This window comes from Callorhinchus milii, unplaced genomic scaffold, assembly GCF_018977255.1.
Source record: "Callorhinchus milii isolate IMCB2004 unplaced genomic scaffold, IMCB_Cmil_1.0 Scaffold56, whole genome shotgun sequence".
NCBI lineage: Eukaryota > Metazoa > Chordata > Chondrichthyes > Chimaeriformes > Callorhinchidae > Callorhinchus > Callorhinchus milii.
In genome coordinates this window covers 206,022-230,436 of record NW_024704797.1, presented here as the reverse complement: position 1 = coordinate 230,436, position 24,415 = coordinate 206,022, and the positions used below count along the sequence as shown (strand labels likewise).

The following is a 24,415-nucleotide window of genomic DNA, read 5'->3' as shown; positions in this document are numbered from 1 at the left end:
GTTCGAGACGTCCCGAAGTGCTTCGCGGGCGGCAGTGCCGAGCGTTGCGGCGGTGCGTTGTTGTGGGGCGCAACGCGGCAGCCGACCGCGCCCGGCGCCGTCCCCACAAACAGCCGTGGGGTTGAAGCAATGTTATTTATTTTGAAGGGATTATTACCCCCGGAGAGCGATCCCCACAGGCGCGCGTGTGTGTGTGTGTCTGTACGTGTGTGTGTGTGTGTCTGTACGTGTGTGTGTGTGTCTGTACGTGTGTGTCTGTACGTGTGTGTGTGTGTGTCTGTACGTGTGTGTGTGTGTGTGTGTCTGTACGTGTGTGTGTGTGTGTGTGTGTCTGTACGTGTGACCGGCCGGGTGTCTGACACACACACACACGGAAACCCGTCACTGTGGCTTAAGAGTCTCCGAACCCCGACTGAGAACTCCCCACATCCCCCCCACACCCGGAAACCCCAGAGATAGACTGTCGGAATGGGACGCTCTCTCTCTCTCCCCCCCACCCCCCAACCCCCCCTCCCCACCCGACAGCGCTGTGGGGGGAGATCTTTAACGTCCGCCCTGAACAGGGCACAGACGGGGAGTGAGTGAGGTTTAACGTCTCTGACAATACGTCCCTCTCTCTCCCCAGCGCTGCCCTGAAGCATCAGCTTAGACTATGTTCTGACGTGTGTGCGCGTGTGTGCGTGTGGTTGGGGGGCGGTTGAACCCACACCCCTCTGCCTCGGAGGCGAGGGAGAGGGAGAGGGAGAGGGAGAGAGAGAGAGGCTGAGCTGGTCTGACAGGTGATGCTGATCGTTTAACACTGACACAGTAATTGATTTGATCGACAGACGGTCTCCGCACGTGGATTATCCAAAGCCCTGATCGGACGGGAAGCCAAATAGCCGGACATTTGCTGGATTAGCTGACCTTCTATCAGGTGTGTGTGCGCGTGCGCGTGTGCGTGCGTGTGCGCGGACGTGTGTATGCGCGTGGGCGTGTGTGTCAGACGGGCTCAGTCGCTCTCTCCCCATCTCTCCCTCTCGCCTCTTGAGTGAGAAGGTTGTGGGTTCGAGAGAGAGAGAGAGAGAGAGAAAGACAAAGAGGAGAGTTTGGCCACCCCGTGTACAGTCACTACACTCGATCGTGAATCGGGTGAAAGCGCTTTGAGGCGTCCTCCCGACGTGAGAGGCCCTGGGTCAAACGTCAGGGAGATCTTTTAACGGGGCTCAGACAGGGGGGGAGAGAGGGAGAGAGAGTGAGTGAGTGAGGTTTAAGGTTTCTCTCTCTCTCTCTCTCCCCTCACACTCTCTCTCTCTCTCTCTCTCTCCCCCCAGTGCAGCGCTGAAGCCTCAGTTTAGACCGTACGAGCCCCCAATTTGTGTGTGTGTGTGTGTGTGTGTGTGCGGCTCAAACCCCCAACCTCGTAACTCGGAGACGGGAGCGAGAAAGAGAGAGAGAGAGAGAGAGGGAGGAGGGCGGGTGGGGGGGACGTGAGGGACCGAGCCACGGGCTGACACCCCGTTAAGCCCGATTCCGAGTGGGACGTGCGCGCGAACTCCCTCCCGGGAACGGGAATCAGCCGGGCGGAGAGGTCGGGAGGCGCCGGGGATCCCGACCAGTTCAGCTGCGGAGCCGACGCTATGTTTGGAACGATCATCGGACCCGGAAACTAATAGGGTCAAAGGGGCGCAATTAACCCGGGATAACGTTGATGTGAAATACGTCATTTAGTCAAGTTATCCCTCCCTCCCCTCCCTCCCCACCCTCCCTCCCTCCCTCCCTCCCTCCCGCTTTCCCTCCCTCCCCTCCCCTCCCTCCCCGCTATAAAAGCTGAGGAACACATTGCCTTTGGCCAGTCGGGTTGGGACAGGTTGGGTCGGGTCGGGTTTTCTCTGCTTGCACGCCCCGCTTTCTGCTTCCCTTCCTTTTCCCTCTCACCTTCCCTCCCTCTCTCCCTCCCTCCCTCTCTCCCTCCGCAGGAAAGGAAAGAGAGAGAGAGAGAAAGAGAGAGAGACATGACTCAATCTTGGGAGCTCGTGGCTCCCGCGGCCAGGAGAGGCTTTAAATATGATGAACCGACACATAGCGGAATATTTGTGTACACCAACTCCAACCAGACGCGAGGTAAGACTGTCTGTCTGTCCATCCGCCTGTCCGTCTGTCTGTGAGGCGAGTCCCTGTGGCTCAGTGGTCAGAGCTCGCACTCCCCTCGCGAGCCGGAGGACGGGTGTTGGGAGTTTAGGGACAGATCCGCCGTGATCTAATAGCATGGTGCAACAGGCTCAAGGGGCTGAATGGCCTCCTCCTCCTCCTGTTCCTGTATCATTCGCCAGTCCTTAACATAATAATAATAATAGCAATAATAATAATCCTCCCGTGTGACCCGGCGCCCGATCGCGTCGTCGAGACGTCTCAAAGCGCTTGACAGGATACACAGTAAAGTGTAGTGACTGTGTGCTTTGGGGCCGAACGCGGCAGCCGATCGCGCCCGGCAACGTCCCCACAAACAGCCGGGGGTTGAAGCCACCGAGTTATGATTATTTTTATTACCCCCGGAAAGCGATCCCCCAATCGACTGACAACCGGGTTCCTACCGACTGCCGGTAAACACAGGCGTGTGCGCGTGTGTGTGCGTGTGCGTGTGTGCGTGTGTGTGGAGTAAGGAAACTTAGCCAACGTTTCGCCCCGTCCGGGAATAGACCCCGGGTCCTCCGGCTTGCGAGGCGAGCGCGAGCTCTAACCACTGAGCCGCAGGCACTCGCAGTCCACTGCCAAGTGGAGGTGACTGCGTGTTTCGTGGGTGAAACGTGTCTTTAACACGTCATTGACCGGCGATTAACACGTCGCTAACATGCCGCGGACCTGCGTCTCTCTCTCTCTCTCTCGCTCAGGTCCCTTCGAAGGCCCGAACTACCACATCGCCCCTCGCTGGGCGTACAACCTGACCAGCGTGTGGATGGTGGGCGTGGTGGTGGCTTCTGTCTTCACTAACGGACTGGTCTTAGTGGCCACCGTGAGGTTCAAGAAGCTCCGCCACCCCCTGAACTGGATCCTGGTCAACATGGCCCTGGCCGACCTGGGGGAGACCGTCCTCGCCAGCACCGTCAGCGTCGCAAACCAGTTCTTTGGCTACTTCATCCTGGGCCACCCTCTGTGCGTCTTCGAGGGCTTCGTCGTGTCGCTCTGCGGTGAGCTCCGTGAGGCTGTCACTCGCCCCCTCCCCCACCCCCCTCCCCTCGCCCACACACTCACTCACCCCCACACTCACCCCCACACTCACCCCCACACACTCACTCACCCCCACACTCACTCACCCCCACACTCACCCACACACTCACCCCCTCACTCACCCCCACACACTCACCTCCTCACACTCACTCACCCCCACACACTCACCTCCTCACACTCACTCACCCCCACACACTCACCTCCTCACACTCACTCACCCCCCGTATTGATTGTTACTGTATTGATTGTGGTATTGATTGTGGTATTGATCGTTACTGTATTGATTGTCGCTGTAGGGATCACCGCCCTCTGGTCGCTGACGATCATCGCCTGGGAGCGTTGGGTTGTGGTGTGTAAACCCTTCGGGAACATGAAGTTTGACAGTAAAATGGCTGTGGCCGGGATTGTCTTCTCCTGGGTCTGGTCCGCGGGCTGGTGTTTGCCTCCCATCTTCGGCTGGAGCAGGTCAGGGCACCTCCGTCTGTCTGTCTGTCTGTCTGTCTGTCTGTCTGTCTGTCTGTCTGTCTGTCTGTCTGTCTGTCTGTCTGTCTGTCTGTCTGTCTGTCTGTCTGTCTGTCTGTCTGTCTGTCTGTCTGTCTGTCTGTCTGTCTGTCTGTCTGTCTGTCTGTCTGTCTGTGTCTGTCTGTGTCTCTCTACACTACAGGACTCCAAACATCCTTATTTAATCCGTTGATTGATCCCATCATCAGATCATTAGCCCTAATTCACACAGCGTTAATCTCGTTTGGGAAGATTTGAGAATTAAATTGAGTGAAGAATAATTGAGGGGAGAGCGAGGGAGAGAGAGGAGGGAGGGAGGGAGGGAGAGAGAGGAGGGAGGGAGGGAGGGAGAGAGAGAGGAGGAAGGGAGGGAGAGAGGAGGGAGGGAGAGAGAGGAGGGAGGGAGGAAGAGAGGAGGAAGGGAGGAAGAAAGAGGAGGGAGGGAGGGAGAGAGGAGGGAGAGAGGGAAAAGGAGGGTAGGAAAGAGGGAGGGAGCCAAGAGAGAGGGGAGAGCGAGCGAGGGAGGGAGGGAAGAGATAGAGAGGGAATGAACAGTAATTAGCTGAAGCTGAGCTCCACACCCCTCTCTCTCTATCTCTCTCTGTCTCGTTCGGTCTCTCCTGTGGCAGGTATTGGCCTCATGGGCTGAAGACCTCGTGTGGTCCTGACGTGTTCAGTGGTAATGAAGACCCCGGTGTCCAGTCGTATATGGTGGCTCTGACTCTGAGCTGTGCTGTTCTGCCCCTCCTCATCATCATCCTCTGCTACTTCCAAGTCTGGTGGGCAATTAGAGCGGTGAGAATCTCCAGCTACATCTCCCCCCCCATAACCCACCTCCGCAACCCTCCCCCAACCACCCCTCACCAATCGAACCCGGGTCCTCTGGCCTGCGAGGCGAGGGGTCTAACCCCTGAGCTACAGGGGCTGTGGGGTGCGAGGTGAGGGGTCTAACCCCTGAGCTATAAGACTCTCCATTTTGCTCACACTCCCCCTCCCTCTCTCCCTCTCTCTCTCTCTCCCCCTGTGTCCTGTGCAGGTTGCTTTACAGCAGAAGGAGTCAGAATCCACACAGAAGGCTGAGAAGGAGGTGTCCAGGATGGTGGTAGTGATGGTGGCTGCTTTCTGTCTGTGTTGGGGACCTTACGCCTGTTTCGCTATGTTTTCGGCTCTGAACCCAGGCTACGCCTTCCACCCCCTCGTGGCCTCCATCCCCAGCTACTTCGCTAAGAGTTCCACCATTTACAACCCCATCATCTATGTTTTCATGAACCGACAGGTGAGAATTCATCAGGTGTGTGATCCATACACACACACACCCACATACACACCCACACACACACTCACACACACACACACACACACACACCCACACACACACACACACACACACACATACACACCCACACACTCTCACACACACACACACATACACATGGAAACACGTCACCTTGAAAAAACTGTCATTGAATCCAGGAATATTATTCATTATCGTGATGGTTTGACGGTGGATTATTTTCCTGTCTCCGTCCCCAGTTCCGTAACTGTATCCTCCAGTTGTTTGGAAAGAAAGTGGACGATGGCTCAGAGTTGTCCTCCACATCAAAGACGGATGTCTCGTCCGTCTCCAATTCCTCCGTCTCCCCGGCCTGACACCAGAGGAACTTCCAACCGAGATTCTGAAGGCAACGTAGACCATCTTATCTTTACCCGGAGATAAGACATCACTTTGTCTTCGCGCAAGAAGACAGACACCTCATGTTCACCTGGAGCTAGAGCTAGAGATCATCCTGGGGTCCTGTAGTGCAGTGGTTAGAGCTCTCGCTCACCTCGCAAGCCAGAGGACCTGGGTTCGATTCCCGGGCGGGCGGGTGGGGTGAGACCTTAGGTAAGTTTCCTTCCTCCACACACACACGCACACACGCACACCTACGCGCCTCTGTTTACCAGCAGTCAGTAGGAACCCGCTTGTTAGACCACTGCCGGATCGCTTTTCCAAGAGTAATGATCCCTCCAAAAAAATACATAGAAATAAAAAAAATTGTGGTCACCCACACAATTGGCTGCCGCGATCCACAAGAGAGGCGGACACACACGAGAGCAAAATGTTATCTGTGGAGTATGTTTGTACATATGTTTAGTAAATATATATATACACACATATATATATACACATAGGGATGGCATCAAAAAAAAGTTTAAAAAAAACAGAGTCAAATGATTTATAATTTTTTTTGACCAAAATAAATTATGTGGCAAATTGCAAAGTTGTCTTTTCTGTTCTCCAACAACTTTACTGTGTCTCTAACCCTGACCTGGGAGTGTGGACACACAGTGTAGAGCTTTACTGTGTCTCTAACCCTGACCTGGGAGTGTGGACACACAGTGTAGAGGAGCGTTACTGTGTCTCTATCTGTATTGATCGCGTTGTTGAGACGGTGTCAAAGCCCTTCACAGGAAACATGGAGCGTCACTGCCCTCCTGTGGCCACACTGTGGTAATGCGATCAGGTCAAACGTGATCCCGCACAACAGCAGGAAACAGTGGTGGGAATGGGTACTTTGTCCATATAGACCATAATAATAATTATCCTCGTGTTTGACACCGCCATCGCCCTGTTATCATGTCGTCGAGACGTCTCAAAATGCTTTGCAGGACATGAAAAGAGAGAGAAAGCTTTGCCTGTTCAGGTGCACGTGAATGGCGCTATTTGACAAGAGAGGGGATCTTCTCTCTCTCTCTCTCTCTCCTTGACAGTGTATCCCGTGAAGCGCTTTGAGACGCCTCGACGACGTGATCGGGCGCCGGGTCAAACGCCAGGATTATCATTATTATTATTATTATTAAACGACTGCCGTGTTTCGCCCACAAAACAGTCACCGCACTTTCCAGTGTATGTCGTGCGGCGCTTTAAGACGCGATAAGGCGCTGTGTCACACACACGGATTATTATTATTATTATTATTATTATTATGACCGTGTGTTCAGATTGACGCAGTGCCAATCTCCACCACAGGAGGGCGACGTTGACTGCGAATGTACAGTTTCGCGTCTTCACCTTCACCGCTCGCATTACCACAGGAGGCCACAGGGGGGCGGTGGCGCTCCATGTAACAGTGACTTGGCTTCAGGCCGATGACCTGCTCCACAGTCATTGACCACGAGGTCCCCCCTTGTGGGTCAACGAGTCCAAAGAATTGGGCATCGCCCGAACGCCAAGTCGCGTTGATTTGGCGTCTCTCACGCAGAGTGGACTGAGTCATAACAACAACAACAACAGCAACTTTGCATTTGTAGAGCGCCTTTCACGTCGGGAGGACGTCCCGAGGCGCTGGACGGTTGGGTCGGGACCCGAGCATTGGGGGGGGGGGAATGGTCAGGGTGAGGGGAGGGAGCGAGGAGGGGGGGAGATGGTCAGGGTGAGGGGAGGGAGGGAGTGAGGAGGGGGGAAGATGGTCAGGGTGAGGGGAGGGAGGGAGTGAGGAGGGGGGGAATGGTCAGGGTGAGGGGAGGGAGATAATAAAACATTGTTTGTGTGACTGTCTGCGGGACCGACGCCGCTGCGCGCAACCGGCCGCCGCGTTTCGCCCACAAACACGCGGTCATTTCCCTTTGCGGCCCTATTCTGTGGAGCGCTTCGAGACGTCGCGAAGACGCGATCAGACGCTGCGTCCAATGCAAAGGGAGTGTCGTCGTCGCTGTTTAACGCGTAAGACGTAATGATATGAACGTGCGCCGCGCGCCGGCCGGAGCTTCCCCTGGACCTGCGGGCGCAGCGTTTTATTGAGGGTGACGGAGAGCGCGTGGGAAGGGCGGCGCTCTGCGGAGGAGGGCGGTCGGAGACCGCCGGTGGGAATCAAACGTCACCGTCTTCTCCTGAGTTACAAAAACATGACTTTACGGTCGTCAGAGAGCGATGATGACTGTGATGGCGGAGGGGGGGTGTCCCCCCGGGCAGAGGGGGGGGGGGGGGGTGGGGGGGTATTATCATAACAATAATAATAATCCTTTGCATTTGATATAGCGCTTTTCACGTCTTCTCGACGTCCCAAAGCGCTTCACAGGACACACTGTAAAGTGTAGTGACTGTATATTTGTGGGCGAACGCGGCGGCCGATTGCGCACAGCAATGCCCCACAGACAGTGGTGGGGTTGAAAATGACCAATTTATTATTATTATTATTATTATTATTATTAGGGCTCTGTGTGTGTGTGTGTGTGTGTGGAGTGAGGAAACCCGCCCCCGGTTCGGCTCTGAGCTGTCGGGGATCGAACCCGCGGGTCTCTCGCTCTCACCGCTGCGCCACAGGTCGCCACGAGGGGGCGACGGACGGAGCGGAAAGTGCGGCCGTGAAGCGGTCGGTCAGTCAGTCAGTGAGGCGGCGGGAACCTGCGGCCCGGAATCACAGACTGAGGCGTTTCGCGCGATACAAAAATATGTCGGTGTCCCGGTTGAAGGGCGGCGGTTGGGCCGACGTCGGGTTGGGCGGCGGTTCGCCCCGAGCGGCGGCCGTTTATTTTCCAGGCGATGGATGAGGGCGGAGGGGGGGGGGGGGGCGAGAGCGGACGGAAAGTGCTGCGTGGAATCAAGCGCCCGCTGGGCGGCGGCGGCTGGAAAGCGCTGATCGGAATCGGAGGTTCGGGGCGTTCGGCCGACGGTAAAAATATAATTCCGCGGCCGTTAAGCGGCGGAGTTCGGTACGAATCCGGAAAGCCGAGGAGTTCGCCCCCCGGGAGGGCGGGGCGGAGGGGTATTTTATTCGGGAGGGCGACGGAGAGCGAGTGGAAAGTGCGGCTGGGAGCCGAGCCGTAGCCGTGCTGTGGGCGGGGGGACGGCCCGCGCGTGCGCGGTGGTGGTGAGGAGAGAGAAGGGGGGAAGCGGTGGTGACGCGCTCGGCTCGAAAGTGCGGACGGGAATCGGAAGCGCGGGGCGTCCCCCGGCGCTAAACAGCACCGCCGCGCCGCCGTCGGACGGGGATGGCGCTGCCGGTCCCGGGGAGGCGGGGAGTTCGGCCCGGGGGGGCGCGGGGGCGCAGGGCTTATTTTGTTTCCGGGGCGGCCGGAAAGTGCCGCCGGGAGCCGAGCGGCGGCCGCGCGGTGGGCAGAGCGGGAGGGAAGATGGCGGCCGCGCCCGTGTACTGTCTCTGTCGCCTTCCCTACGACGTGACGCGCTTCATGATCGAGTGCGATGGCTGTCAGGACTGGTTTCACGGCAGGTCCGCCCCCGGGGGGGGAGGGGGGGAGGGGTGGGGGGGTCTGTGGGGGGGGGAGAGGGAGAGTGTGAGGGAGAGAGAGGGAGAGGGGGAGTCGGGCAACTCAACACCGGCTCCATCTTCTCTCTCTCTCTCTCTGTCGCACTCTCTCTCTCTTATCACTCTCTCTCCGTCTCTCTCACTCTCTCCTCTCTCCTCTCTCTCTTCATCTCCTCTCTGTCTCACTCTCTCCATCTCCTTCTCACTCTCTCTCTCTGACACTTTCTCTCTATCACTCTCTCTCTCTGTGTCACTCTCTTCATCTCCTTATCACTCTCTCTCTCTCTGACACTTTCTCTCTATCACTCTCTCTCTCTCTCACTCCCTCTCTCTCTCTCTGTCTCACTCTCTTCATCTCCATCTCCTTCTCTCTCTGTCTCACTCTCTCCATCTCCTTTTCACTCTCTCTCTCTGACACTTTCTCTCTGTCACTCTCTCTCTGTCTCTCTGTCTCTCTCTCTCTCACACACTCCCTCTCTCTCTCTCTCTCTCTCTCTCTGTCTCACTCATCTTCATTTCTCTGTCACTGTCTCTCACTCTCACACTCTTACTCTCTTTTCTCTGTCTCTGTCTCTCTCTCTCACACGCTCTCTGCCTCTCCTCCGCACTCCCTCATTGCCTCCTCATTCCCTCCACGTTTCCCCAACTCCAGGTCTCTCTCCTTTCTCCTCCGTCACTATCTCTCACTCTCTCCCATCGCACTGTCTGTCTGTGTGTCTCTTGTCTCTCCTTGTCGTCTCGACATCACCACTGTCCCTCCTCGTCATCTCTCCGCGCTCTCTCCATCTCCTTATTTCTGTCTCTCTCACTCTCCGCCGTCTCCCCATGTGTCCCTCCTCCTCCTCCTCCTCCTCCTCACTGTCTGACTGTCTGTCTGTCTCTCCCCACCTCATCGTCTCTGTCTCCCCATGTCGTTTGTCTCAGGAACAAATGAGATGGATTTCCGTGAGGAAATAATACCTGGGGATACGGTGTATAGTTTGGGACACGTTAAAGTGACTGCGAGGATGGCGGAAGGCGAACTAGATGGACCTTAGTCCTCTTTTGCCGGCAACTTCTTGTGTCTCAGTCTCTCCTCCTCTCTGTCTGTCTCACAGCCTCTCCCCCCCATCAACTCCCCTCTCTCTCCTCCTCACTGTCTGCCTGTCTGTCTCCCAGTCTTTTCCGCAATTTCTCCATGTCTCTCCTCTCGCTCACTGTCTCCCCATCTGCTCCTCACTGCCTGTCACTGTTTCTCCATCTCCTTCCTCCTCATCACTGTCTCTGTCCATGTCTCTCGCTCTCTGTCTCCTCATTATCTCCTTATCTCTCTGTCTCTGTCGTCTCAGTCTCTCCATCTCACTGGCGGTCACTCGGTCCCTCCCTTCAGCTCCTGTCTCTCAGTCTCTGTCGTTGGGTCCTCCTCTCTGGTGTGTTGGTAATCCTGTGTTGTGTTTGCAGTTGTGTGGGGGTGGAAGAGGAGAAAGCTGCTGATATCGATCTCTATCACTGCCCGAACTGTGAGAAAACACAGGGTCCCTCTGTCAGTAAGTACATAAAATAATCCTTTTTGTGTGGGAAGGGGGCATTCACGTCAGGAGGACATCTCAAACCCTGACAGTTTGGAAGCGTAAACCGAGTCCCGTAGCTCAGTGGTTGGAGCACGAGGCTCGCAAGTGAGAGGACTTGGGTTCAATTCCCGAGTGGGTCAGGACAGGGCGAAACCTTAGGGAAGTTTCCTGACTACACACACACACACACACACACGCGGCTGTGCTTCCCAGCAGTCTGTAGGAACCCGCTTGTTAGTCGATTGGTGGATCGCTTTCCGGGGTTAATAATCCCTTCAAACAATTTTTTTTTTATTATCATTGCGCAATTGGCGGCCGCGTTTCACCCATTAAAAATACAGTCGCGACACTTTACCGTATATCCCGTGAAGCGCTTTGAGACGTCTCGGCGACGCGATCGGGCGCCGGGTCGAACGGGAGGATTAGCGTTCTTGTTATAGCTGCTGTTGTGAGCCCCCGTTACTGGTGCCATTGCCCTTTCAGTGAGGAGGAGGAAAAACTGTGCCAAACTGGAGCCGGTGGAGAACAATGAGCGAGCGAGGCCGGTACAGACCGGGAGCCAGACCTTCATCAGGGAACTGAGGAGCCGGACCTTCCCCAGGTCAGTGTCGCAGCCCTGAGCCGGGCAGTGTCACCTGTCCACAGCCACACGTGCTCCTTCACTCGCTCCTCTGTTCCTTCCTTCGCTCCCTCCTTCGCTCCTTTTCCTTCTCTCACTCGCTCCTTCGCTCCTAATAAGTCTCCTTTTCTACTCCTGGCCAGTGTCACCGGTCTACAGCAGAGGGGCTCCCACTCTCTCCTCACTCACTCACTCACTCACTCACTCACTCACTCACTCACTCACTCACTCACTCACTCACTCACTCACTCACTCACTCACTCACTCACTCACTCACTCACTCACTCACTCACTCACTCACTCACTCACTCACTCACTCACTCACTCACTCACTCACTCACTCACTCACTCACTCACTCACTCACTCACTCACTCACTCTTTCGCTCGTTTGTGTCAGTGTGTGTGGTGTGTAGGTGTCTGTGTGTGTATCTTTGCATGTGTCTACATGAGTATCTGTGTTTGTGTGTCTGTCTATATATATATATATCTATGTATGTGTTATGTGTGTCTCACTGCTCTCTCTCCCCCCATTGCTGATGTGTGTGTGTGTCTGTGTGGGGGAGTGTATGTGTGTGTCTCACTGCTCTCTCTCCCCCCCCAGTGCTGATGAGGTGATCCTGAAGCCGGCTGGCAGCCAGTTGACGGTGGAGTACCTGGAGGAGAACAGTTTCAGCGTTCCCATCCTGGTGACCAGGAAAGAGGGGCTGGGGATGACAATCCCCCCTCAATCCTTCACCGTCGGTGACGTGGAGCATTTTGTAGGTCAGTCTGTCTCCCTGTGTCAGCCGTCGCAATGTCCTGTAGTGTAGTGGTTAGAGCCCTCGCATCGCAAGCCAGAGGACCTGGGTTTGATTCCCAGCCGGACGGGGCGAAACCTCAGGCAAGTTTCTGTCCAACTGTGTCTGGCTGTCTGTCTATCTGTGTGTGTGTGTGTCTTGCTCTCTCTGTGTCTATTTGTCTGTATCTGTGTGTCTGTTTGCCCGTCTGTCTGTACTTGTGTGTATCTGTCTCTCCGTATGTATAGCTGTGTGTGTGTGTGTGTGTGTGTCATCAATCCCATTACTATATTGCGTGTGTGTTGGTGACAGGGGACAGTATGGTTTGGTAGAGTAATGTATTATGTGGTGTGTGTGCTGTAGGGGGTGACAGGACCATTGATGTGATTGATGTGGCCAGACAAGCTGACTGTAAGATGAAGCTGGGAGACTTTGTGAAGTACTACAGGAGCAGCCGCAGAGAGAAGGTGTTAAACGTCATCAGCCTGGAGTTCTCAGAGAGCAGGTGAGAGACATTCACCCTCAGCTCCCCCCCCCCCCCCCCCCCCCCCCCACACACACACACAAATACACACACTCCACACGCACACACCCATCATTAAAAGTCATCAGCCTGGTCTCAGAGAGAAGGCGAGAGAGGAATTTACCCTCATTCCTCCCCCCACCCCCCCACACACACACCCACCCTCACTGGATACCCACTAAGAGGATGTGACTGACTCTGGGTGTGATGGAGTCCTGGTGTGATATGACCTGGTGGAGATGCCCAGGCTGGTGAGGTAGCTGTCCTGGGTGTGAGGGAGGGATGGAGTCTGGGTGCGGGCATGGCTGACTCTGGGTGTGACGGAGTCCTGGTGTGTCTACAGGCTGTCTAACCTGGTGGAGACGCCCAGGCTGGTGAGGAAGCTGTCCTGGGTTGAGAACCTGTGGCCGGAGCAGTCGGTGTTCGAGAGGCCGAGCGTGCAGAAATACTGTCTGATGGGGGTGAAAGACAGTTACACCGATTTCCACATCGATTTCGGGGGTACGTCAGTCTGGTACCACGTCCTCAAGGTAATCTGTCCCCTCCCCTCCCTCCCTGTGACTGTCTGTCTGTGCGTGTGTGAGATTGTGTGTGTCTCACTCTCTCTCCGTCCCGCTCTCCTCGCAGGGCGAGAAGATTTTCTACTTGATCAGACCCACCAATGCGAACCTGGCCTTGTTTGAATGCTGGAGCTCTTCGTCCAACCAGAACGAGATGTTTTTCGGTGACCAGGTGGACAAGTGTTACCGCTGCTCAGTGAAGGCGGGTCACACGCTGTTTATACCCACAGGTAACTTACCCCCCTCATACCCCCTGCGCACACACACTACACACTCACAGAGCCAGGATAGGCCGAATTCTAGGATGTATTGAGAGACCGACAGACAGACTGTCACCTTGTCCCCCACAGGCTGGATACATGGTGTCCTGACACCAGTGGATTGTATCGCGTTCGGAGGCAACTTCCTTCACAGTCTGAACATCGAGATGCAACTCAAGTAAGTTGTGAGCTCGACTCCTCCCCCCCACCTCCCTCCGTACAGAGAATTCCCCCTCCGTACAGAGGACCTGGGTAACTGTACCCAGTGTATCCTGTGAAGCGCTTTGAGACGTCTCGACGATGTGATAAGGCGTTGTACCAAATGCCAGGATTATTATGTTGTTATGTTATTATTATCTCTGTCCGCGCAGAGCGTACGAGATTGAGAAGCGCCTCAACACAGCCGATCTTTTCAAGTTCCCCAACTTCGAGACCATTTGCTGGTATGTGGGCAAACATCTACTAGACACCTTCAGAGGTAAGTGTGTGTGTCTGTATGGGGGGAGGGGGGGCTATCTGTATTGGTGCGTGTGTGTGTGTGTGTCTATATTGGTGTGTGTGTCTCTCTGTGTGTGTGTCACCTGCTGTGTGCGTGAGTAACTGTGAAACTCAGCCCAGCCTCAGACAGTGAGGAGATTATCTAATAGCTTTCCCCCCCCATCTCCATCAGGCCTACGAGAGAACGGGAGGCACCCAGCGGCCTATCTGGTGCATGGAGCCAAGGCTCTCAACATGGCCTTCAGGTCCTGGACAAAGAAGGAGGTAAACTACGGTTTAGCGTTGCTCAATCACTCTCTCTCTCTCTGTCTCTCTCTCTCTCTCTCTCTCTGGCCTCCATTACTTGTCAGCTGGCTCAGTCAGTCTCTTTCTCTCTCTCTCTCTGTCTCTCAGGTAGTCAAGGACCATGAGGAAGAGATTCCAGACTGTATTCGAACGGCTCAGCTGATTAAAGACTTGGCCAAGGAGATCCGGCTGGTCGAAGTGAGTTTGTGCATCTGATCAGCCCAACTCAGTTGCTCTCCCGCCTCTGAGGCAGGATGTTGTAGGTTTGAGCCCCCCCCCCACCCACACACACACACACACTCACAGACACACACATCAGGGAATCAGAACTGGTATAGTCTAAACTGATGCTGTGGGGGGGGTAGAGAGAGAGAGAGCGTTGCATTGTCAGAGACGCTGTCCTTTGGACGAGACGTTAAACCTCACTCACTCCCCGTCTGCTGTGTTCAGGGCGGATGTTGAAGATCTCTCCGCCACCCCCCACACCCCCCCCCCATCCCACCCCACCTCAGGGAGTCTCGCTCACTCTCCCGGTGTCCTGGGCGACATAAAAAATTGGCTCGCTTCACGGCTGTGTGCGGGGATGTCTCTGAACAAATTGGATGCTGTGTTTCGCCCACAAAATACACAGTCGCTCCACAGTATATTGGAGTCCTGTAGCTCAGTGGTTAGAGCGCTCGCCTCACAAGCGAGAGGACCTAGGTTTGATTCCCGGCCGGGCGGGTCAGGCAAAACCGTAGGCAAGTTTCCTCACTGCATACACGCATGCCTTCACCAGCAGTAACTGGGAACCCAGTTAGTCGATTGGCAGATCACTTTCTCGGCGTAGTAATCCCGTCTTCAAAAAATATAATAACCAAGTGGTCACTGAAGCCACGACTATTTGTGAGGACGTCGCTGGGCTCAGTTGGCTGCCGCATTTCGTACACTTTACAGTGTATCCTGTGAAGTGCTTTGAGACGTCTCTACAGCATGATCAGGCGCTGTAACAAATGCAAGGTTTATTACTATTAACTGTAAGTTGGTGCAGTGTCTCTCGCTCGCTGGCTGACTGATTGATTGATCGATGGTGTGTGTTTTTAGCAGTGCTTCTCTTGTTAGCCTGCAGGGAAGGCGGGTGGGGGCTTGGGGGTGTTGAGAAGCCCCCAGACCACGGGGTTGGCCAGCCCGGGGCCCAAACCAGGCCGCAAGCGAGGGTCCCAGGTCAAGGAACGGGGTAAGAGGAAGGGCAAGAAGGCCAAGGAGGTGTGTGAAATCCTCACCCCTGACCTGGACCTGCTGGAGATGCACACGAAACAAACCCTCAAGAAAATGGAGTCTCCCAAGAAAGAAAAGGTTTGTGGCGATTTCATCACTCGCTCAACTTGTTTTTGAGTTCGTCCGTCAGTCCCTTCGTCCCGTTTGTGGAGCCCCGGTGGCGTAGTGGTTTGCGCGCCCGCTCACCTCAGAAGAGAGAGAAGACCCGGGTTCGATTCCCAGCTAGCCGGCTGGGTCAGGGCAAAACCTTGGGCACGTTTCTGTGGTGTCCCGTAGTGTAGTGGCTAGAACACTCACCTCGCAAGCGAGAGAGGACCTGGGTTCGATTCCCGGGCAGGCGAAACCGAAACCCAGGCAAGTTTCCTTACTCCACACACCCACACCCACTCCTCTGTTTGCCAACAGTAAGTAGGAAGCCGCTTGTTAGTCGATTGGCAGATCACTTGCCAATAAATAAATAATAATAATAATAATGTGGTCACACAATCCACGACTGTTTGTGGGACACTGTTGTACACAATTGGTTGCCGCGTTTCGCTCACAAACCACACAGTCACTACACTTTACAGCATATCCTGTGAAGCGCTTTAAGACGTCTCGAAGGCGTGATAAGGCGCTTTATCAAATGCAAGTATTATTATTGTTGTTGTTATTGTCCTTGTTAACTCCATCCCGCAGTCCCTCTGTCTCACCTCCTCCCTCCCTCGGCCTCCTTCAAGTCCGTCTCAAGTCCCTCCTTTTCGACCGCACCTTCGATCACCCTCCTACCCCTCCCCTCCCTCCACCCCTCCTACCCCGCCCTCCACCCCTCCTACCCCTCCCCTCCCTCCACCCCTCCTACCCCGCCCTCCACCCCTCCTACCCCTCCCCCGCCCTCCACCCCTCCTGATCCCAACCACCAGCTCGGGTGCCCATCCCTGACTGTCCAGCACCTGGGGACGTATGTCCTCCTGACCTGAAAGACGCTGTGTACTGTACTCCGTACCCCTATCACACCAGCCCTGGCACCTCCCTAACTCTCTGACCTGCTTACCCCCCAACCCCCAAACCCGCTGCCTCCGCTCGACTGGCTCCAGCCTCCTGCATGTCCCTTCGACCAGTGCTTACGGTCACCGCACCCCCCCCACCAGCCTCGTGCTCCGCCACTGTCAAATGCTGTGGGACGCCGTGTAATCACAGGTCGTCGTCGTTGTGTAAATGTCGTGTGGTGGTGTTGTCGTCGTTGTTGTTGATGTGGTCCTTGTCTCCGCAGCACGACGTGTCCAGCTCTGAGCTACAGATGGACAGCTTGGAGGGGGAGCTCTCGATGGATGCCTCGGTCGGGCTTGACGAGAGCAAACTCAGGTTCATCCTTTCCAATGGCAAGATAATGAGGCAAGTGTCGCTCGCTCACTCGCTCGCATTACCCCCTCTCTCCCCTCCCCTCCTGCCCTCTGTGGGGCGGAGAGAGAGAGAGAGGTGGGGGGGGGGGAAAGAGAGCAGGGGAATGGGGTTAAAGAGTAGTCAGTGTGGGCGGGGAATGGGGTTAGAGTGGAGAGCGTCAGTGTGGGGGGGCGATGGAGGGAGCACCAACACGGACCCGATGGGGGTGGGGGAGAGAGAGTGAGGGCAGGGGGTTGGGGTTAGAGTAGACTGTGTCAGTGTGGGGGAGGGAGCGAGCACTGTGAGGTTGGAGTGTGTTCTGTGACCTTGTTCTCTTTACTGTCTGACCTATGACTTGCCTTGTGTCTCTCCCCCCCCCCCCGCACCCCACCCCCCTCAGCAATAAAGGTGTGAAGGTCCCAGGGAGCAGGAGGGGGAAGTTTGCCCCACTGCTGGGGATACTGGAGGGGGTGAAGGGGGGCAGACGGAACCTGAAGGATGAGTACAGCTACGATTCCGATGACGACCTGCAGATCGACGAGACCCCCAAACGGGAGCGGCGGGGGGTGGCGGGACGCAAAAAATCCCCGAGTGAGTGAGACAAGCGTCCCCTGCTCCGCTCCCCTTTTCAGTGCCTTAAACCTCGCTCACTCCCTACCCTCCTGCAGCTCAGTGCTTAGACCCCCTCGCCTCACAGGCAAGCGAGAGGACCTGGGTTCAATTCCCGGCCAGGCAGGGATAGGGTGAAACCTTAGGCAAGTTTCCTTGCTCCACACACAGACACACACACGTACACAGACACACACACGTACACAGACACACACACGCCTGTGTTCCCAGCAGTAGGAACCCATTTGTTAGTCGATTGGGGGATCGCTTTCCAGGGGTAATAATCGCTTCAAAATAATAATAATAATGTGGTCACTCAATCCACGACTGTTTGTGGGGATGTCGCAGGGCGCGATGGGCTGTTGTGGTTCGCCCACAAAACGCACAGTCACTACGATTTACAGTGTATGCTGTGAAGCGCTTTGAGACGCATCGACGACGTGATAAGGCTCTGGATCAAATTAAAGGATTGTTATTATTGTATAAATTTGTTTCCCTCTGCTCCTCTGCACACAGAGTTACCACGTCGCTTGCCCAGAGCCAAGCCGTGTAAGGATCCGTTGAGAAAGAGAGAGCCTGGAGAGGTGGACTTCGATATTGAGGTGGGTAGGCAGGTAGGTGGGCAGGCAGACTGGCAGGTAGGTAAGTAGGCAGTCTCACTGGCTGGCGACTAGGTAGTCTGGCAGGCAGGTAGTCCGGCTGGCAGGTAGGTAGTCCGGCTGGCAGGTAGGTAGGCTGGCTGGCTATTAGTAGGTAGGGTGGATGGCTATTAGGTAGTTAGGCTGGATGGCTATTAGGTAGGTAGGCTGGATGGCTGGCAGGTAGGCAGGCAGGCTGGTAGGCTGGATGGCTGGTAAGTAGGCTGGCAGGTAGGTAGTCTGGCTGGAAGTAGGTAAGCTGGATGGCTGATAGGTAGGTCGGCTGGTAGATAAATAGGCAGGCTGGAAGGTAGGTAGGCTGCTAGGTGAACAGGCTGGTTGGTAGTCTGGCAGATAGATAGGCAGGCAGGTAGGTAGCCTAGTAGGTAGGCTGGCAGGTGAGTAGGCTGGTTGGTGGGCTGGCAGGCAGGTAGGCTGGCAGGGTGAAACGTTGGGCAAGTTTCCTTTCTCCACGCCCACACACACGACTCTGTTTACCCAGCAGTAAGTAGGAACCCGCTTGTTAGTCGATTAGTGGATCCCTTTTCCAGCGGTAATAACTCCTTAAAAAAATAATAATAATAAGTTGGCCACTTCAATCCACGATTGTGTGTGGGACGCTGCTGTGCGCAATTGGCTGCCGGTTTCACCCACAAAATATACAGTCAATTCACGTTACAGTGTATTCTGTGAAGCGCTTTGTGACGTTTTGAAGATGTGATAAAGCGCTATTATTATTAACATGTTGTGTCCTAAACTATATACTGTATCCCCCCCAGATAGTATTTCCCAACAGAAATCTATCTCATTTGTCTTTGAAACAAACAGCGCTTTCTGCCTCAAAATCAAAGGCAAGGAATATTGTTGTTGTTGTTATGGTTATTATTATTCCTCTCGTGTTAAAGGAGGACGATTCTTCAGAGGATGAAAACTTTGCGATGGATGTTGAGGTGAAGAATGGGGTGAAAACGGGAGACATGGCGGGGACAAGTAGCTCAGGAGGAATACTGGACCTGCTGAAAGCCAGTAAAGAAGTGGGAGGCTTGGACTACGCCACTCAGAGGTACAGAGAACTCCTGATAACTCCACCCTCTCCCCACCAGTCACTAACCCTTTCGGCTGCTGAGGGCAAATGCCCTATTTGAGAAATGTCCGCGGGCTGCACAAGTCCTGTAGCTCAGTGATTAGAGCGCTTGCCTCGCAAGCGAGAGACCTGGGTTTGATTGAAACGTTGGGTAAGTTTCCGTACCTAGCGAAGCCGGAACCCGCTTGTTAGTCGATTGGCGGATCGATTTTCAGGGGGTAATAATTCCATCAAAAAAAAATAATAATAATAAGGCGGTCACTCAATCCACGACTGTTTGTGGGGACGTCTCTGTGTGCAATTGGCTGCTGCGTTTCGTCCACAAAACACACAGTCACTACACTTTACGGTATATATCCTGTGAAGCGCTTTGAGACGTCTCGAAGACGTGGTGAGGCGCCGGGTCACACTCCAGGATTATTATTATTATTATTATAAACATGATTCTTCTGTTCCTGTGTTCCCTGCAGCCAGCCGCCTGCCTCCCCCAGCACACAGGAGGCCATCCAGGGGATGCTGTCCATGGCCAACCTGCCCTCCTCTCCGGCCTCCAGCCTGCAGGCCTGGTGGACCAGCGGGCAGGACCGTAACGTCTCCACCTCCACTGGCAGCCAGGCCCAGGGCAAGAAGAGCAAAGGCCGGCACGTGGCGCGGGCCAGCAAGCGATCTCCTCCAGCAAAGACTCCCGCACCGACTCCCGCGCCCACTCCCACTCCCGCGCCCACACCCACACCGACTCCGGTGCAGAAACCGAGACAGAGAGCTGACAGCCACCACAGCACGGCCAGCGACAACGACAGCTTCGACGATCAGGAGAGTCTTGGGGCTTGTTTCAAAGACTCCGACTACGGTAAATCAGAATAATAGTATCTTGTAGGAGTCTGTAGCTCGCAGGCAAGCGAGAGGACCTGGGTTCGATTCCCGGTCGGGCGGGACAGGATGAAACGTTGGGCAAGTTTACATACTGCACACGCTCACACGCACACACACGCACGCACACACGCCTCTGTTTAGCAGCAAGTAGGAACCTAGTTGTTAGTCGATTGGCAGATCACTTTTCTGGGGGTAATAATCCCTTCAAAATAAATAATAATGTGGTCACACAATCCACGACTGTTTGTGGGACGCTGCTGTGTGCAATAGGCTACCGCGTTTCGCCTACAAAACATACAAACATGGTACAGTATATTCTGTGAAGCGCTTTCAGACGTCTCGAAGACGTGTGAAGGCACCGCATCAAATGCGAGGATTATTACCATTGCATTTCTCCCCCAGTGTATCCCTCCCTGGAGTCTGACGAGGATGACCCAGCCTTGAGGTTGCAGCCAAAGAAGAGGCGAGAGAGTGACGATAGCCCCTGGAACCCGAAAGGTACTCAACTTCATTGCTCCATTTACAATTCTGTGGACTCCCAGTGGCCGGGAATCAAATCAGGTTTAGCAGGTTTCCTTACTACACACAGACACCCGCCTCTGTTTACCTAAGCAGTAAGTAAGAACCTGGTTTCTCTACACTCTATAGTGTATCCTGTGAAGCGCTTTGAGACGTCTCGACGACGTGATCAGGCGCCGGGTCAAATGCAGTGATTATGACTGTTGTTATATCAGTTGCAAGGGTTATTATAAAGGAACCCACTTGTGAGTCGATTGGTGGACGGATTGCTTTCTGGGGGCCAATAATCCCTTTTAAAAAAAATTATATTCACGTGGTCACTCAATCTATGACTGTGTGGGGACGTCGCTGGGCGCAATTGGCTGCCAAGCCCACAAAACACACAGTCACTACACTTTACAGTGTATCCTGGGAAGCACTTTTGAGAGTCTCGGAGATGTGATCGAGGCCAGGATTATTATTATTATTGCTACCCCATGTGAAGGGCACTATACAAACACGAGTTGTTGTTGATGCTATGTGGGGAGATGTATTAAGATGGTGGTTCAGTGTGTCCCTAATGGCTGCCTCTCACCCTGTGACCAGCTCGTGTGGCCCCCACGCTCCCGCGGCAGGAGAGGCCGGTACGAGAGGGAACACGCGTGGCTTCCATCGAGACCGGGCTAGCGGCAGCTGCAGCCAAACTCTCACAACAGGTGGGTCACGTCTTATGACTCCTGCTCGTCTCTTGTCCTTCCCCATCCGCTCGCCTCCCCCACCCAGCTCCGGGCCTCCTGCTGGTCCCTCGTTCCCTCCTCTCTGCCGTCGAGCACGTCCCCCGGCGCTGGACAGTCAGGGATTTGGACCCGTGCTGGGGTTGGGATCAGGAGGGGGCAGGAGGTGGCCAAAGGCCCGATCGAAGAGGAGGGTCTTGAGATGGCGGGCCTTGAAGGAGGTGAGCAAGAGTGGGAGCGAGGCGGAGGGAATGAGGGATGGAGTTCCAGAGGATGGGGGCAGAGAGGCTGAAGGCCTGACCACCATGCCCTGACTGAGCAGGGGATGTGGAGGGAGGGGGGGGGTGAGGGAGGAGTGGGGGGACAGGTTGATATGGGATTAGCAGTTTACAGAGGTGAGGAGGAGCCAGGTCATGGAGGGCTTTGAGGGCGAGGACAAGGAACTCTGGGGAAGGGGAGCCAATGGAGCTTGTTACCTGTGACCCAAGGCCCTAACTCCGCAGAATGACTAAAGTGTAGTGACTGTGCTCTCTCTCTTGCTCTCTTTGTCCACCCCGGGCCTCAGGAACAGCAGAAAACACAGAAGAAATGTCCCAACAAGAAGAAGCCGCTGGTGGAGGAGCCGAGTAAAGTGAAGGCGAAGGTGGAGGCGGAGGCCGAGCCGGAGGCCGAGGTGGAGGGGGCGGCGGTGGTGCCCAAGCAGGAGGTGTACAGCGGAAGCCTGCTGGACCACGAGTACACGGCAGGTCCCAGCACCTTCGGCCTGCCCCAGATCAGCCGCGGATCCACACCCATGGCTCCCGGGGTCTTCCTCACCCAACGTCGAGCCTCCTCATCCTCACAGGGTAGCCAGACCCCAACTGAGCACTCGCGGGAGACCAAGTGCACTGCAGGTATGTCCTTCCCCGCGAGGGGGGGTGGGGGGGGAGGTGGGGGGATGGGGAGCGTTTACTATGGAGAGGAGGGGGGGAGAGAGAAGTGACTTTGGGGAGTCCTGTAGCTCAGTGGTTAGAGCCGTCGCCTCGCAGGCCAGAGGATCTGGGTTTGATTCCCAGCCGGGCAGGTCAGGGTGAAACCTTAGGCGAGTTTCCTTACTCCACACAGACGCATGCACACACACAGACGCACACACACACAGACGTACAGATACAGACAGACATACACACATAGAAACACACACGCACGAGCCTCTGTTCACCCAGCAGTCAGCAGGAACCTGTTTGATAGTCAATTGGCGGATCTCTTTTCCGGGGGTAATAATCCCATAAATATATATAAAAAAACAATTTGGTCTCTCAATCCACGACTGTGTGGGACACTGCTGTGCACAATTGGCTGCCAAGTTTCGCCCACAAAACATACAGTCACTACACTTTACAACATAGCTCAGTGGTTAGAGCACTCGCTTTGCAAGTGAGAGACCTGAGTTCAATTCCAGGCAGAGGGCGAAACCTTGGGCAAGTTTCCTTACTCCACATGCCTAATAATAATCCCTCCAAAAAAAAAAACAATAATTAAATTGGTCATTTTCAATCTACGACTGTTTGTGGGACATTGCTGTGCGCAATTGGCTGCCGCGTTCGCCCACAAATATACAGTCAATTCACTTTACAGTGTGTTCTGTGAAGCGCTTTGGGACGTCCTCCCGACGTGAAAAGCGCTATACCAAATGCAAGGATTATTATTATTATTACAACATAGTCTGTGAAGTGCTTTGAGACATCTCAAAGACGTGATAAGGTGCTGTATCGAATGCCAGGATTATTATTAGCAGTAGTAGTATTATAATTATACCGTCATTAATTCCCAGCCCAAGGACAGGGAAGATAGACATCAAAGAGACAAAAAGGCACCAATTAATGAGTAGGTGGTAAATGTTCTCTCTTTCCCTCCTCTCCCCCCCCCTCTCTCTCTCTCTCTCACCAGGAAAACGTCCGAAGAAAGGGCTGGCAACAGCCAAACAGCGACTGGGCAAAATCTTAAAGATCCATCGGAACGGGAAGCTCTTGCTTTGAGAATATTTTTCTATTTTACATGTCGGGAACTTGAGTGTTTGTATATGTCTTGTACAGTGAATTTTCCTCTTGAATCCAGCTCCTCTCCCCTCCATTCCTCGTTCCTACCCCTCCCTCGCTTCCCCACCCTCCTCGCTTCCTCCCACCCCTCACCCACACATTCCCCACCATTTTGGACAAATAGAGGGTATCAGATGTAAGAGTAGAGAAATTGAGAGCTTTTGCATATATATATATATATATATACATGTGTGTGTGTGTGTATACATGTCTGCATTTTCCAATGTTCAGAATCTAGACTGGTTGTGATCTGACTCACTCACTAACGCTCTCGCTCACTCGCTCGCTCACTCACTCGCTCCCTCACCCACTTACTCGCTCGTTCACGCACTCACTCACACACGCACTCACAAGTTCACTCCCCCACTCCCTCCCTCCCACCCTCCCTCCCCATCTCCATCTCAGACTTGTCTCCTCGCGCCCTGTTCGAGTCTGGCCACACTTCGCACCGGAGAAGGAACAAGTGGGCGGTTGAGGAGATCCCCCCCCCCGCTTTATCACACCCTCTTCCTATCAAATTCAGACCACACCTCAACAACCCCCCCCCCCATTGACAACTCAACTCGCCCATTCTTTAGTCTTGTTACTCTCCCTTTGTGGGGGGAGGGGGGGAAACCACAGTGGTGTTCTAATCACCACCCAAACCCCCACCCCTTTTGGGAGGGGAGGCAGTCAGCAGGAGGGAGGGAGAGTCTAGTGTCAACATCAAAAGCCCCCTCTGGGATGGGTTTCTGTGTGATATCATTGTTCAGTAGAAGTTTCATTATATAAGGTAGGGTGGTCCAACTGGCGGCCCATGGGCCGGATGCGGCCCACGGGTCGATTTCATCCCCCAACCCCCTTCCTTCATAGTCTGTAAATGTTTCTGAAATAGGGCATCCGGCCCACAGCAGCCAAATGGTTGGGCCAACCCTGATTATAAGCTGTTTCCCTCTCCCTCCACTCCCCCCTGATCTTTTTTTTGTTTTCTGTGTTTGTTTGTTTCTTTCTTTTGTAAAAAAAAATCAGAAAAAAATCATAAAAGTTATTAGTTTGTAACTGTTTTATGGTGCGGCAAGTTATTAATCTCGAACAGTTTTATCGGGATGATACCAGGGATGAGGGACTTCAGTCGTGTGGAGAGATTAGTATAGAGAGGCTGGGATTGTTCTCCTTGGGAACAGAGAAGATTGAGGGGAGATTTAATAGAGGTGTTCCCAATTATGAGCGGTTCTGATAGGGAGAAACTGTTTCCTCTGGCAGATGGGTCGGAAACC

General features: G+C 54.5%; 2 protein-coding genes across 7 annotated transcripts; both read left to right on the top strand.

Annotated features, from left to right (window-relative positions):
- Positions 1-683: 683 nt before the first annotated feature.
- Positions 684-5,494, top strand: LOC103174183 (red-sensitive opsin-like). 2 transcript variants are annotated; one of them, XM_042345508.1, is made up of 7 exons: positions 684-916; positions 1,959-2,103; positions 2,871-3,167; positions 3,504-3,672; positions 4,338-4,503; positions 4,745-4,984; positions 5,242-5,494. In XM_042345508.1, the coding sequence occupies exons 2-7, from the start codon at positions 1,995-1,997 to the stop codon at positions 5,356-5,358; spliced, it is 1,098 nt and encodes a 365-aa protein (XP_042201442.1). In that variant the 5' UTR covers positions 684-916; positions 1,959-1,994; the 3' UTR covers positions 5,359-5,494.
- A 3,232-nt stretch (positions 5,495-8,726) lies between these two features.
- On the top strand, positions 8,727-23,461 carry phf8 (PHD finger protein 8). 5 transcript variants are annotated; one of them, XM_042345534.1, is made up of 21 exons: positions 8,727-8,921; positions 10,398-10,483; positions 10,991-11,108; positions 11,729-11,889; positions 12,267-12,408; positions 12,770-12,956; positions 13,054-13,216; positions 13,337-13,424; positions 13,618-13,724; positions 13,917-14,008; positions 14,138-14,227; positions 15,131-15,364; positions 16,539-16,660; positions 17,049-17,239; positions 17,774-17,859; positions 18,801-18,958; positions 19,450-19,829; positions 20,255-20,350; positions 20,957-21,066; positions 21,650-21,977; positions 23,011-23,461. In XM_042345534.1, exons 1-21 carry the CDS (start codon positions 8,824-8,826, stop codon positions 23,097-23,099), a joined length of 3,126 nt encoding a protein of 1,041 aa, XP_042201468.1. In that variant the 5' UTR covers positions 8,727-8,823; the 3' UTR covers positions 23,100-23,461. The 5 variants fall into 5 exon arrangements, with proteins under 5 accessions (XP_042201468.1, XP_042201467.1, XP_042201466.1 ...); XM_042345533.1 differs by having other exon boundaries at positions 17,774-17,871; XM_042345532.1 differs by having other exon boundaries at positions 10,973-11,108.
- The last annotated feature ends 954 nt before the right edge of the window (positions 23,462-24,415 follow it).

Bases quoted from the DNA above. Each gene is read 5' to 3' on its own strand.
- LOC103174183 (XM_042345508.1), top strand. From the start codon at position 1,995: ATGACTCAATCTTGGGAGCTCGTGGCTCCCGCGGCCAGGAGAGGCTTT. The intron at 3,168-3,503 runs GTGAGCTCCGTG...TTGTCGCTGTAG, and splicing joins CTTCGTCGTGTCGCTCTGCG to GGATCACCGCCCTCTGGTCG. The intron at 4,985-5,241 runs GTGAGAATTCAT...CTCCGTCCCCAG, and splicing joins ATGTTTTCATGAACCGACAG to TTCCGTAACTGTATCCTCCA.
- phf8 (XM_042345530.1), top strand. From the start codon at position 8,824: ATGGCGGCCGCGCCCGTGTACTGTCTCTGTCGCCTTCCCTACGACGTG. The intron at 12,409-12,769 runs GTGAGAGACATT...GTGTGTCTACAG, and splicing joins CTGGAGTTCTCAGAGAGCAG to GCTGTCTAACCTGGTGGAGA. The intron at 13,725-13,916 runs GTAAGTGTGTGT...CATCTCCATCAG, and splicing joins TCTACTAGACACCTTCAGAG to GCCTACGAGAGAACGGGAGG.